At 34.4% G+C, this 15777-nt stretch overlaps 1 protein-coding gene and 1 pseudogene across 1 annotated transcript; both read right to left on the bottom strand.

Moving 5' to 3' along the window:
* Nucleotides 1-3675: 3675 nt before the first annotated feature.
* On the bottom strand, nt 3676-3794 carry LOC120618075 (uncharacterized; annotated as a pseudogene).
* Nucleotides 3795-7204: 3410 nt separating this feature from the next.
* LOC120618074 (natural killer cells antigen CD94-like) lies at nt 7205-14451 on the bottom strand. The gene is made up of 3 exons (XM_039881928.1): nt 14182-14451; nt 13237-13346; nt 7205-7409 (listed from the first exon to the last, which is right to left on the bottom strand). Exons 1-3 carry the CDS (start codon nt 14305-14307, stop codon nt 7361-7363), a joined length of 285 nt encoding a protein of 94 aa, XP_039737862.1. The 5' UTR covers nt 14308-14451; the 3' UTR covers nt 7205-7360.
* Between the last annotated feature and the right edge of the window lie 1326 nt (nt 14452-15777).

Here is a 15777-nt window from a genome sequence, read left to right as displayed (position 1 = left end):
ACACACAAAAGTACGTGCTCGCACAGTGGAGATACATATATAAGATATATAAAGCTGTATAGCTATATATACATAAAAGGTGTATATATATATATATATATATATATATATATATATAAAACATATATAATACATGTGTATATGTGTGTATGTGTATCTACATATATGTGTATGTGTGTGTGAATGTATACATACGCCTTTCTTTAATTCTTTCTGAACCGCCAACCCTGGTTGACTGGATTCTTTCTTGTACATAGGTAATTGAGTCGTTCTTGTGCCAGGCTCTCTGCGACTTATCACCACTTGGAGCAGAGGTTGTCATCGTCCCATCCAATTTCTCAGGATATTGGCTGACCTGTAGCCAATCACTGTCTACAGCTCTGTATTTGCAGACTTTTTTCTCCTAAAACTGCTGAGGCCTTGCGGCTCTCACACAGGGCACCCCAGATGTGCTCAGAAATTCTCTCCTGCATGAACTTCAATGGTCTCAGGATTCAGCTAGTCCAGCAACCTCTGCCCTGGCTTCAGGCAATTCAGCACATTGGGGCTTGTCCCATTTACCAGAATCGCTGAACAGCGTTAGCTCCAGTCTCCTCTTCTAGTAGCTACAACCAGAGGACAGCCTTTATTATGCTCTGCTTTCTCTTTCCTGTGTTCACACTGATTCCAATGTTTATTCCATGCACATCGCAACAACTTTGCACCCAAAAACTTTCTCAGAGTCTGCTGCAGAGAGAACCCAGACTGAAATTCCACTGAAATGTTCAGATTCACTAATGTCTTGTTTTTGGAAAGTTAAGTATCCTTCTAGGAGATGCATCTCTCTCTGCAGGATCTCCATTTCCCTGGGGGCCACTGCAGGTGATCACACTTTTTCTCCCCTCCTTGTAATTTACTGTTGCCCCTTGTTCAAAGCAAGTGATGACTTCAATAAGTAGAAGATCATTCAAGCAAAGACCTCCAAGAAAAAGTTAATGACCACGTAAGATATGAAAAGTGAGGCATTTTCCCTGTCTAGAAATTTCTAACTAAAATGTTGCAAAACAGTATAATAGTATACATTGCAATAGCACCAATTAGAAATTGATTTGATCCCATTGCTTTGAAAATGCAGACATCCCTGAGTGGAAAGAAAATTGCTAGCATGAGCCTGCAATTATTCTTCTTTTAAGGAAGAAGGGAAAAAAGTATTCTGACTTGAAAATTCTCCTGTAATAATGCTGTTGACAAACAAACATTAGCAGATTTTGCTGCCCAAAATTCCATCTATGGAATGTTTTGGACAGGATATGGTAGAATGTCTAATATAATTTACCAACAAAATGAAAGTAAAGATAGGACTGGAATCTACGCTTTATGGAGCATGGCTTCCTGGAGAATATCACAAAAACTATATAGCCATCTGAGTGCAAAATGGTGATGTATCATGCCCAAAGATTAAATTTTTGTGTGTATGTGATGCAGTGACAAACTTCATTTAGGGATCTCATATATGAATCAACTAGTCTGGACCAACGTGTGTCCTAAAATGGAAAGAAAGGAGCTGAGAGCTGCAAGGCAGGGCTGGATGTGTCTATTTTGTCTGTACCTTACAATTATTGTATCATTGAAATTATTAGTAAAGTTCGATACTGAGTAAAATCTCTGATACTGCTTGTCAACCTGACTTAACGATCCAACTCTTTTTGTGACCTTCTTGAGGAATTGGTAAGTTTTGTCCACGTAAGTCATGAGAACTATGCATACTACTATATGTATATAATGATACACTCCTTGCCTCTCATCCTCACTTATAGCAGTTATCACGCCCCTCTCATATCCCTTGAACTTCTGTTGTACCAGGAAGATTTCTGTATCCCTATTCCTGGAGCCTTCTTTTCCTTCTAAAGTTGCTAAAAGCTTAGCTGCCCCGACACTAGTGAATCTCCAGTTCTGAAATATAAATATTCGAGCTTCTTTTGCCACCTCACTCATCCTAGGAGAGGTCAGAATATTGGAGCTCTTTTGGAACAGATGTTTGAAAAAAAAAGAAATGCATGAAAATGTGTTCCCCATTCCTCATTCTATGATAAACTCCCCTGACATGGGAGAAAGCCCAATAAACAAATAGCATAATGGTGGAGGAGTATAAGAAGATAAGAGAGGTCAGAGAGGCCACACTAAGCTCTACTTATAGGAAGGAAACATCTTGTGAGCAGATAGAATGCATTGGGGGACACTGTGTATGCTCTAATCAGCAGGTTCCTTCCGTGATATCTTGAAGAATTATGAGAAGTGAGTAAGCAACTGAAGACAGCTCAGTCTCTATGTGAGAGAGCATCATGCACTTCCTGCTCCCAAGGCATATTCCAGTTCTTCTTCTTGTTATTAACCACAGACAAGCTCCCATAGGCAGAGATAGCATCCATCCTGTTTAACAGCATCAGACACCACTGCTTCTTGCAATATCCAATAATCTTTGTACGCCCTCAGGGAAAACATTCAATAATAACAATTACGTAATTAAGAAAAGACTGGAACCCTAATGGTTAGGTAGAATATAATATTTCTGGACCTTGGTTTGGTTAGACAAAAGAAGTCCAAGATTCCTGCTCAGCTTGAAAATAATATAACGCCTGTCTATACTTTTGCAGGGAAAGCTGACAAAAGCAGTAATATCAGAATGAGAATCAGTTGCCTTTGGGGCCAACCCTGCGAGGACAAGTAAGAGGAAGAATTGTTAATTTTGAAACGAAGTCGTTCTGTATTATAAATACTTAACAGATATGCGTGTATAGCTTTGGGGAAAAAAAAAAAGACAGTTATACATAAACAAAAAATTAAATCTCCAGGAAGCATAATTTATAACTACTTTACTTCAAATGTTTTTAAATATGCTTTTATTTCATTATTTATTTAGATGTTTAAGCTCTTCCAATAGATTCTTACAACATGGTGAACACTGACAAATTGTTTCTCTCACAGATCTATAATCACACATCCCCAGACGGTATAAATATATAGTTGAACTAATATTAAAACACATCGCCATGTTATCATTTACATAATAAAACAAATTATCAAGTATCCCAATATTAAGTTACACAGCTCAAAAGGCATATAAAATATTAGATGTCTGCTCAATTCATTAGCTGAAACTACTTTTCTGTTTTGCAAGAGAGATTGGGAAGAGAAAGAAAAACTTTACACTTTAAACAAAATAAGTTGGTAAATAACTTCAGATTAAATATGAAAAAATTACAAGAATTTTGTCATTTATGATTAAGAATTATTTTAGCTACAATAACTAAGCATCTCTACCTTTTCAAATATTTACTACATTAAAGAGCATATTCTACATGTTCTGCACAAGACAAAGGCAACATTTAATAAATTTTTATTAATACTTAATAGCCACCTCCCATTTTCTTTGAAGTCCTCTTGAAAGAAAGTTGCACCATAATTGCAAACATTAAAATTAATCGTGAGCCTTTTTTTTTTTGGAAGCATTAAAGACATATGATTTTATAGAATGTAGATTTTCAAAATGGTGGCTTTGATATACGGTTTTTATATTCTGTACCAATTATCATACGACTTAATTTTTTTCTTTTTTTTTAGGTGAAGCAATCTTTGGTTGACCTCACAGATTGCAAGGACCTTGTCAGTTTACAATCCCTTATTTTCTATTTTTTATGCCTACAGCACCTGGTCTTCCTAGGTGGTACCCTATTGAAATACTAACCAGGCCCGACCCTGCTTAGTTTATGAGATCAGACAGGATCAGGCTTGTTCAGGGTGGCATGGCAGTAGACATATGACTTAATTTTATTCCTCTTATATCTCACTTTATTCAAGAGTGCAAATGGTTTCAGTATGTTAGTCACAATGTTCTTATCCCTTAAGATAGAAGTGAAGGGTTTCATTATTTTGCTTTTGACCATTTCAAAGTAAAAGATTGACATCGTCATATGTGCCTCAATTATATTATTAATACTTGAAATACATAGTAGTTGCAAAATAAGTATATCAATCCAAGTTTCTTAAGATATATGAGCAATATTATTATAAAAGTGAGTTTTACAATGCATGACACATGATATTTAAGGATTCTGAAATGACAGGAAAAAAAGAGCTCCTTTACTGAGAAGCATAAGCAAAAACCCACCAGAAAAGTAAAAAGTGCTGAATTAAGGTAATTAGGGCATAGTTTATGTTTCTTTAGGGAAAATCTGGTAACAAAAACTGGGTGAAGAACCGAGGTTTCAAAGCAGGTTCAAATTAACTTAATAAAATCATAAAATTCTAAAAATAAATTTTCTATTCATTTAAAGTAGAGAAATAAATGTAATCATCACCAATATAAATGGTTTAAATTTACATATCTTTGTTGTAACAAGTATCACATAAGTAAATTTTAAACCATTTATATTTGTTACAACAAGATAAAATCCATATTGATACATTTCACTGCCTTCTAGAGGTAGAGAAATGAGTATGATTTATTAAAATGTAAGAATTTCCATATTTAATCATATAAGATAAGAATTTCTCCTGCAAAAACAGTTAAATAACCTGTTCCTTAGAAATATAATGGTTTTGATTTACAACATTTCCCATTCCCTGCACTCCACTGGATAATAAAATAGAGATGGTGTATGGGTATATCTGTGTGTGTGTGTGTTTGTGTGCATGTGTGTGTGTGTGTGCTCACACCAGTATACAAATGAGCAGAAATCTAAAATCTGTAAGGGCACAGGGAAACTTCTATCCTCTGAGCATACCGTAGTAATCAGGGTAGAGAAAAATTACTATTTTTTCATTTGCTTTCTTAGCTCTAATTTCACACATCGAGACGTTATTTTTAGTGCAATTCTAGGAAACGTGAATTCCTTGGTGAAATCTTAACTTGCACTCAAAAAAGTGGGAGAGCAATCAAACTACGAGACACTTCACAAATCATGGGAGAAAGCAGAGTCATCCTCCACAAACCAGATGCTCAGTGTCTGGAAATGGGAAAGTGGGAGGAAGTCTCAAAAGCCCTGGTTGGAAACAGAGTCACACACAGGAAATGAATCCTTTCCCGGCAGCAGCAACGACACAAGATTTGTATATTTGCTACTGCCTCTGCAGCTGGGCATCCTGCATTTTGAATAGAGCAAATTCAGGTATGGTCAAACTCAGCCATTTAACCTCATCCTGCAAAGTTATGTTCTGTTTTTAGTAAGGGAATAAATAATCACACGACTCATTTCTCTCTGTCCCTCTATGTCGTTTCTTTCTCTTTTTATAAACTCATTTATGAAGTACAAATCATCACAAAACCTCACTCATCTTAGGAGAGGACAGAATTCAATCTTTTAAGCAACATTTCCTCTCTAGGGTATTTGAGGTCCTACCTCAAGACATCTGAATTCAGTGAAACTTTGTGGGTATGTCCTGTACTTTGTATAGTCGGTTAGCACAGGTTTTCAATAAAGCCATTGCAACACCTTCTTTCTTAAAAGAATGAGCTGATTTTTATTTTTGTACCTAATATACATCCCCATTTAATTTCACAGACTTTGAAAAATCCTACATATGTTTAAACCAAACGATAGCTATAAGTTAAAATGATTATGATTCAAAGTAGTTTGATTGATTATTGAATAAAACAAAGGCAAAGAATAAAATTTTCCTCTGTATTGAAACCAGTTGGTAGAATTATGATCACCTCTTTTCTCTCTAATTATTTAAAGTACAAAAGTAGAACCTAATAAGTTTATTTAAATGATATATTAAATGAACATAATGTTGATGTAAATGATATATTATATTAAGACTGTTGAATACATATTTTATTCTTGACTTAGACCATTTCACTTTCATGGAAAAACAAGTATCTATATCTTAATGTTTTATAATGACCTGTTTTATCTTTTATGACGTTTCCTAAGAGTGTTTAAACCTTTCCAAAAAATTGAGTTGTATGCCAATCATGTAATTACTGGAGGCACCTATGTTGGTTTTATAATAAGTATTTTAGAGTAAAAGTAATAACCAGAAAATTTGTCCCAAACTCCATTCGATGTCAAATAAAAAGTATTCAGATTAATTTTGAAGTATTTTCCAATGTCCTTCAAAGATAACTGTGTGATACTTGGTTTGAGAAAACATTCATTCACCTCTACTCTCTCAATGAAATACACTGGGATTCTGACAGTCACAGAGACCACAGCTTTTTATCAAAATTTTTGCTTCCTTAGAAAAAGTGAATCTGTCCTCAATCCACTCTGAATCACGGCCGAGTAACAGAGAAGGGAGAGGCAACTTCTGAAAGAAATGAAGATGAACTCATATTAAATTTGAAGTTTAAGAAAGATTGTATAAGGTAAATAGAACTTGTAAATACAGAACCACACGGACTACTAGATGAGAAATGGGTAACAGACCTGCATCATATCAAAACCTAAATAAGACAAAAATAATTCAACAAACATAGTCTCTCTTCACACAGCTTTGAATAAAATATAATTTACACATTAAAAAGTAATAAAAACATAAAGTTTAATAACCATCAGATCCAATGCAAATACCACTCCCGTCAAGAAATAGAAGTTTTCCCGGATCACCAGGGTCTTTCCACATTTTAACTTCTAGTTACTCTCCCCTTCTCCGCCATATGTACCATCATCTAGACCTCTAACATAATCTTGGCATCTAATGTAAACTACAGTTTAGTTTTGCCTGTTTTGGAAGTTTATCTAATTAGAACAATGCAATATAAATTCTTTGTGTTTAGCTTATTTTCTCCAAGTTCTTGTGTGAGTCACCCAAGAACTCATCTCCATCTTATTGAAGATGACTAGGCTAGATGTGAATTACTGTGGCTAGTGGATAAGACCCAAGCATTGACTTGAATCACTTGGGGTCCAGTTTGGATACTGGAATGGGGTCAACTTTACTGAAAATGAAATGGATCATAATGATTATGTCAGGAAATTTTGAGGCATAGAACTTTTAGAAAGATAAACTTTGGCTGACTCCTGTCAATACCTTTCATCTATTTTTTATCTTGTTTCGCTTTTTCCTTAAGATAGGTCTTTACGAATGAGTTTATCATGAAGTTCAACAATTCACAGCTTAAAAGAATAAACATGTATTGTAGCACTTGGTTTCTGAGAGTTAGAAATCCTTCAACAACTTAGCAGAATTGATGTGACTCAGGTTCTTTCACGAGGTTGCTGTCAAAATGTGGACTGGGACTTTGTAGTCATCTGAAGGCTTGACTGGGGCTGGTAATTCAGCTTGCAAGGGAGGTCATTACATAGCTGTTTGAAGCAGACTCGATTTCCTTGCTAGCTGTTCATAAGAGGCTTCAGTTCTGTATCACATGGTCCTTTCAACAATGCTGCTCTGATGCAATTCTGGCATCCCCCAGATCAAGTGATCTGAAAGGGAGAAAAAAGGAGGAAGCCATAATTATCTTTTATGATCTAGTCTCAGAAGGGGTATATTACCTTGTCCACTGTATTCTACAGGTCACACGGTCAACCTCCACACATATGGAAGAGAATTATATAAAGGTATGTGCACCAGCATGTGGGAATCATTGGTGGACATCTTGGAGTTTGGCTATAACACCTACTTACTGTATTTTTACCTTTCATAATGAACAGAGTGATAATATAAGACCCAACTGTTTTAGTATTGTAAAATTTATAAATGCATTTACAACTGTGATGATGTGACCTAAAAGGATAAGGCAAAGTGGACAAAAAGGTTAGTGCCTCCAAACTCTCATTTTACACATTTTGACAGGTATTGAGAAATGATGGCCTGTGAACCAAATTTGTCTCACCATCTGCTTTTGTGAATAAAATTCTCTTGTAAAACAGCAAACCATTCATTTACATACTATCTATGTCTTCCTTTGAACTGCAATGACAGAGCTAAGTAGTTTTAACAGAGACTGGCCTACAAAGTTGAAAACATTTGCTATCCAGTTCTTTAAAGAAAGCTTTCCACTCCATTTACTAGGATTTAAAAAAAAAAAAAGTCCAAAATTATGAAAATAAAAAAGGGAGAAATAATGTTTTAAATATTTATTTAATTTAAAGACATCACAAGGCTCCAATGAGCATACTCATATTATGTCCTTAAGAAGGGCAAATAATATGATACAGCATGTGAAAGATCATTCAAATGAGAAGTCAGAGGCCAAGAAACATCCAGGAACAAGCTCCCCAATGTTCTTTTTATTTGTACAAAGACATAATTCTTCTTTGGATGAAACTGCTGATAAATTTGTATGATGGAACTTGGTTTCAGAAGAGCAGAGGCAGAAGTTTCCTGCAAAGTCTGGTCACATAGTGGAGACAGGATATCTAACCAATTATCTCAACTGTAAATTATCAAAGAACAAAATGACCCTAGGTTCCACTTGACTTGTAAAAACCTTACCATAAAAAATTAGTTAGTTAGATAGATAGCTAGTTAGTTAGCTAATTAGTTAGCTCACAGTCCTTATTATACCCAAGAGGCAAAAACTGATGTTCAAGAATCTCTGCAGATCAGCAAAGAACTTCCCAGTCCAGCTGTAAAATAACTTTTAGGCAACTTAGATGTCACTACTGCATTAACTACAGTCGAGCACCTTATAATTTTAATGGCCCTAGCATTTTGGGAAGCTAGAATTAAATAATTTAATTCTTAATTAGCCTTTGTTCACATGTTAACTACTCTTCTCGTTCAACTACTTTTCTTCTCACAGTATAATCTTGTGCTGTCCTTGTGCTGTTTCTTTGTTAAGCAGGAGGAGATAACTTCAGGGCATGGAGGAGGATTTATGAGTTTGTTTTGCAAAGGAAGGAATGTCTCCAAGGTCGCTGTTACCAGCTGTTGGCACCCAGGAGTCTGGTGTGACAAAGTGTTACCTATGACTAAAGAAACACTGACTTCTCTCAGTTCCCTGGTCTCCCCTTCCTCTCCTTCCCCTTTAAAACTCTTCTGCTTGATCCTGAACTTCAAAGATGGCTTTTGGACATTAGTCTGCAGTCTTCCCAGGCTGCCAGCTTCCTGCATAAAGCAACCTTTCTATCCAACACTTGTCCCTGGAGTATTGGTTTTTGAGTAGCGAGCACCTGAACTTTGGGCGAGGGGAGAACAAACTAAAAATAAATATGTGAGGGTAACTAGAATAGGATTCTTCATCCTAACGTATGTGAATTAAATTCCTAGTTATCAAAAATCGAAAGGCAGTGTTTAAATTCTATAAACTATGAAATAGCAATTAAAACAAATTTTAAGGGTTTGTTGCTATGGTAGGCAAAGCTCTCAGGTGGCTCCCCAAAGTCCCATGCCCTGATGTACACCTGTATAATCCCTTCCCTTTATTTTCAGTGAGATTGTCAATCCAAGTATACCTCTTTCGTTGAGCTTCTTTTCATTGCACTTCTCAGGTATTGCATTTTCCTAAAGGGAAGGCAAGACACTCCACCAGCAAAAAGATTATAGCTAGGCTTCTTTTTTGTGATACGTACTTTATTTAGATGATCTGGAAACAAGCCTACAGTATCTCCAAGGTATGTCTGTATCATAGGATGATACTCTGTGATTAGAATATGGGAAATGGCAATGATGAGACTATTTTTCAGATGTAATTAAGATTCTACATTAGCCCATTTTCAGTTAATTGAAAGAGATATTATGGGTGAACTGACCTACTGAGAAAAACACTTAAAAGAAATTATACAGACCAGATAGAAAGATGAGTCGGAGATGCTCTCCAGTGACCTTGAATAAGCAGGAGGCCATGGTGTGACTGCCTATGAAAGGCGTGGACTCTGGGTGCTGAGGGTCTCAGTCCAACAACCACAAGGAACTAAATTATGCCAACAGCTCAAATGAACTTGGGAGAGGACTCTGAATTTCAAATGAGAATGCAGACTGGCCAAGACCTTGGATCCAGCTTTGTGGAACCACAAATAAAGGGAAAAACTAATGCATGCCCAGTTTTTGATCCAGATAATATGAGATAAGAAACATGTGTAGTTTTAAGTTTCTAAATTTCTCATAACTTGTTATGTATCAATCTGTAACATGTATTATATACATTCAAGATAATACACATAGAGTAACAGGATAAAATTAAAGAAATATAAACTGACAACTGGCCATATTATTTCACTTTATGTGTTTCTTAGATATCCCTACCTTTTACATCCAGCACTGACATAGTCACTCAACTAGTCCTTCCATATGCATTAGCCCATTTCACAGAAAAAATAAAGAGCATAAGAAGAAAAACAATGTACCTTTCCCCAGAGATTACATCAGAAATCTGATGTCAGAGGAGAAAGAAACGATAGTTTTGTAGAAAGACTTTTATATAAAAGAAGTCTTTCCCATCTCAAAGACTACACAGATATTTTCAGAATAAAAAAAAATGTAGAATGCAGGAAAGAGTGGTAAGAACAATAAAAAAAATGAAATGGTCCAACAGTTAAGAACTCCGAGTAACTAGTTTGATGAGACCATGCGGTGGGAAAGATACTGCCATATCTCCGTTCAAGCTACGGCTTTCCATCATAGAACTCTGAGATGATATGGGGCTAAAAAATACCTCTGAGCTTTGTAATTGGGAGGCAAAAGGAATATTCTTTTTTGGCAGAGGAGGGAAATTTTCGACATAGATTACTCTCCCAAATTGGACAAAACCTGCCATATTTCGCACTTTCTGTTTCTTCTTTGCTCTTGCAACTGTAATGAATGTTCATGAGTTCTCAATAAAAAGGCAGATTGCGCTCTGGACATCTCATAGGGTGACAATGTAGAAAATAATCATTTGAACCTATACTAGGATGTGGTTAAATGAAAACAATTGAGATTCATTCTGGACAAACTTTATAAAGAGAGACTATCCTCCTTGGTTCATACAGAGAAAACTCACCCAGAGCAGGATACAAACAAACTAAAACAAACAAACAAGCAAAAACTTAGATGAACTAGTCTCATGGATAGTAGGACAGAAAACTAGTGATTTCTTTATAAACGTACCAACACTATTTTTATATTTCTAATAAAAAATATATCATTGTGAAGTCACATGGACAACAAAGCCAAAACATGTGAAATATCTGGAAAGTACAATGCAGTTTCTCTTCTTGCAAGATAAATGTTTAAAGATATTATATTCCGTCCTTTATTTTTTATAACATAACTTAGGTGCATTTCCTAAGTCAATCTTTATACAAGAATGTAAATAGTTCAGGTTGTAGTCCTATTATATTTATGTTTTTTGATGTAAAAAATAAGAGGTCTTTTCCTCTTCTTGGCTATTTATATGTTGAATTTCAATTTGGATTCTTAATTATTATGATTTGAAATATAAAACAGGACAGCAAATAGAGATGCCAATATGATTTTTTAAAGATGTATATGTAATAAAAATTCAAAAGAGGAAATAGGATTATGATATCTGTGAGGTCAGAAAAATCCCATCCAGGTCATAGGAATCAAATCTGATTGTATTCCCAGTCTTTCTCTGATACACTCAGAAAATGCTCAATAAAATGAATTGCTCCCATTCCGACACACAAAATAAGGGAGTTGTTAATATTTTACATAGAACTTTTAAGAAAAGTTTTTGGGATTGATTAGAGATTAAGATCCTCAATGCACTTGTGAGTGACTCTTGTTGATGGATAAGCATAAGGCAAGAAACATGTGCAATAAAATAAATGGATATTGTAAATTTATGTGATCAGGGCTTAGAGTCCCTTGACCCTTGCAAACTCTGAAAGCAAACACACAAGAACCACGTATTCGGCCAAAGACTTACAGTTGTCGTACAGCACTCAGTGTGTTCCCCTGGGAAGCCAGGTGACACACATGAGGAAACTGTCCTATGGCACTTTCAGTTCTAAATTAAAACATATAGGTGGATAGATATCCAGAAAGAATTAACTTTCAGAAAGGTGAAGTAGAGATGAAACTTCCCCATTAGTATGTCATACAGAGGACTGAAATGATGTCGATACATATTTTATGATGTACATTGTTTTATTTAAATTTCTCCAGAGAAAATTCACAAGAATGTATACATGAAAAAATATATCATATACAATACTAAACATATGTACTAAATCCAAATATTCATGAAGTTCTTTAACATCATGGAAGAGCACAAATTTTATCCACCTTAAAACACATGGTTTCAAATATATAAAAATCGTATAAGACCAATTTCAACACTTTATAGGCCCTAGAAGTAGATAGTTAGTACTAATATAAGAGGTAAACCTACCATTCTTATTAACACGGGACCTCGTTGTCATCCGTTCCACCCTAAAAAACACTAAATAAGCTGTTCTTTACAGATAAAAAGCATTTCTTCCCTGCAGGGTTCCTCCAAAAAACTTTCATTTGGGTTATACACTATGCAGTTCCGTATATTTACAGTTTGAAGAAATGAAAATCTGTAATGAAAAATAAATAAAATGTTGCCACAAGGGTAAAGGAAATGAGAATGTTTAGGAATAGTGTTTCTTATTAAAAATAGAACTTTAAAGCATTTGAATGAAATTGTAACATACTGATTCATTATATTTTTTCATGATTTCAGTGTACGATATTACAAAAACTCAGTTATTGCCTCAATAACCAATAACATTGACATCAAATTTTTTCCATTGTTATTAATTAATAGTTTTAATATATAAAAACTTTACCTCTATTTTGTTTGAAGATGTATTGACTAATCTAGGCTAGGAAAACAAATCAGAGCAGCAAATTTATCATTGTATAATACTGCAAATCCCATGTTTATGAATGGAAGTGACATTCTAAGGTCATAAATATACAGAAAATAAGCCCAGCATATCTGAAAAATGAGAAGATGCTGAGAATATTGGGCTTCCCCGGAATAAAGACAATAATGCCTATCTTGTTTTTCCTGGACAGCTTCTCTGTGCACGAGCATCTGTACATGCACAATACATCCAAGTGCTTGTATGAAGACAAAAAAAAAAAAATGGTCAAAAGCTCTTTTATGGTCACAAGTACACCAAACTCAGGTCATAAAAGAGCTTTGGAGCATATACATGGATGTTCTAGAAGGGGCTAAAATTGCCACTCTGTTACATTTATTCTCTTTTCTATATTCTCATGTTAAAGAAAGGTTATCTTAGCTACAGTCCTGCCAGATGTTATAGTTTTTGTTCAGATATAAGAACAAACTTCTAAAGTATAAAGAAGCCCAGACTGCCAGAAACTTACAGAGTTTGGGAGAGAGAATCAGAGCCATCCTCCCACAACCAGGCACTGCGTTCTTTATTGTAAGAGAGTCCGATCCAGTAAAACAATTTACTGATACGGTTCATGAAATCCTGTTGGGAAACGAAGGTGAACATATTAACCTAATTTGAATCTACTCTGGGAATAGTGCGCTTTTAAGAAAGTCAGTGTCCAGCATAGATTCAGACTTTAAATCACTCAAACTAAAATCATTTATCAGCTAGTTTAGGAGGAATAGTAACATACATCACATTTTCTCACTTATCAGGACCATTTATTTATGGAGAAAAAAATGTTGCCAAATTTTCCTTATTGAGGAATGAAAAACATTATAAAGGGATTTTTCATGAAACACATTTTTTCCCACAGGAGATCAACATCAAATTTGATCTCATATCAACAGGATCTTGAGGAACAAATTTCTTGGTTATATAACCTACTCAACCTATACTCAAATAGTTTCTTCATGCAGCCAGAGAAATTTTTCACCTTTTCATAAGAATTGGATAATTTTATAATCATATTCTTTGTATTCATTCCACATTATATCCTGGAATGAAGACAAAAGCTATATAATTACAAAAGAAATTATAAATTTAATTAAAACCCTAAAATATACAAAGTTGTTTAGTTGGTTCTTTGAATAAAAATAATGACCTAGTATTTCTTCTTTGACCTCTCTCTATAATGTCTCTTGTACTGTATGTGACATGTATCTTGATTTTTATCCTTATAATACAAATCTTTGAGAAATTTTATAGGTTTTATAAGAATTGTTTTAAGGTATACAAAAGTACTAGTCATTAGTTCAAATACAACCATCAATTTACTACCTGATTAAAGAGTGAATTAAAGTAGTCAGCCTACTTAAATAGTATTTTTTCCCTAGGCCAAAGAAAATACAAGAAACCAAAATTCAATACATGCCAAATCATCTTTGTTTTGTAACTGAAGTAGACTGGAATTCTTAGAAGCACAGAAATCTTTGCTTTCTTCCCAAGGTTTCCTTTCATTCGAAATAAAATAACAGTTGCATTGGTACCCAATCCACATTTTTGGGCAAGAAGAGCCTAAAAGAAAAAATAAAACATGAAGACAAAGTCTCTAATGACTTTGGAGATTTAACTTTGTTTAGTGCTATTTACTCATTCAAAAACCAAGGTATTTTTCCCTCCACACATATTCTTTGAGAATGTACTACGTACATTAGAGTTCAGGGAATGTTAATGAGTCAGACTTGAACTTTTTTCCTCATGGAGCTTGTATTCTAGAGATAGAGTCAGAATTATATAATTGTCAATAATTTACTAATTTTATTTAATGCTAAATTAGTTATGTATACACACAAAAAATCATTATGTTAAACATTATGTAGCAGAGTATAGATAAGGTGGCAGCTAGAAGAACCATCTCTGAGCAACTGAGCCAAAGTTGATTTCTACTGTGTGAATGACAATAAGCATGAAGAAAGAGATATTTAAATAGAGAAAAGCATTTTAGTATATTCTCTGAGTTGGAAAGGAATGTGGTACATTAGGAGAATTCTGATATCTGTTTGGATATTTTATTTTCAAAATGAAGATAAATAAAATGGTTAGTATAATATCCAATTATACATTTTACCAGTGATAGTGTCTTAAACATTTATTATCCTCAATGATAACAGTTATACATACGTAAGTACTCAAAACTTTGCCAAATCAATGGTGCTAAAGTTATAGACTAGAATGATGCTCATCAGGATCTGGGGGTGGGGGAGTGTGGGTAAATGGAGAGCTATTGATCAAAGGGTACACACTTCCAGTAGAAGATGAATAAGTTCCAAGGAACTATACATAGCATTGTGATTATAGTTAACAATATTACATACTTGCCATTTGCTAAAAGTATAAATCTTAACTGTTGTCACCTCAAAAAAAAAAAAAGGTGATTATGGGACATGATGGAGGTATTAGGTAAAGTTACAGCAGTAATCACATTGCAATATTTATGTATTGAATCAACATACTTTACACATTAAACTAACACAGTATTTAAGTCAATTATACCTCAAAAGTGCTGAAAAAAATACTAAAAAGAAAAATATAAATATAGTGCTATTTGGAAAAAGATGCATGAAGATTGGACTCCAAGCTGGCTTATATCATGTAAGTTTAAAATTGGAGAAATCTCTGCACTATATTCTGAGTCATAAAATAAATAGAAGCAAAGTTAAAGAAGTATGAAAATATGCATTATGAGCAATCACAAGCAGGTAATGAAGATTAGCTGTAATGCTTACTATAATTTATGATTTGCTACTTAATCATGAGCAGGGAAATTATGTCCTTTCAAGCTAATATTTATCTTAAGACTTAAATACATCAGAAGCACATTCAATGTAATTTAATAATTCATGCATCAGGGAAAAATGAAATGAGACTACCCTATGTTTAGTAGGTAAATCACATTACTCTTTGTTTCATTCCATCATGCTTCTGTGTGAAGGAAACAAGAAACTCTATCTCATCTTCCACTGACACT

The sequence above is a fragment of the Pteropus medius genome, unplaced genomic scaffold (assembly GCF_902729225.1).
Source record: "Pteropus medius unplaced genomic scaffold, Ma_sr-lr_union100, whole genome shotgun sequence".
Taxonomy (NCBI): Eukaryota; Metazoa; Chordata; class Mammalia; order Chiroptera; family Pteropodidae; genus Pteropus; species Pteropus medius.
Note: the sequence above shows the minus strand (reverse complement) of the source record. Positions and strands in the feature narration are given on the sequence as shown.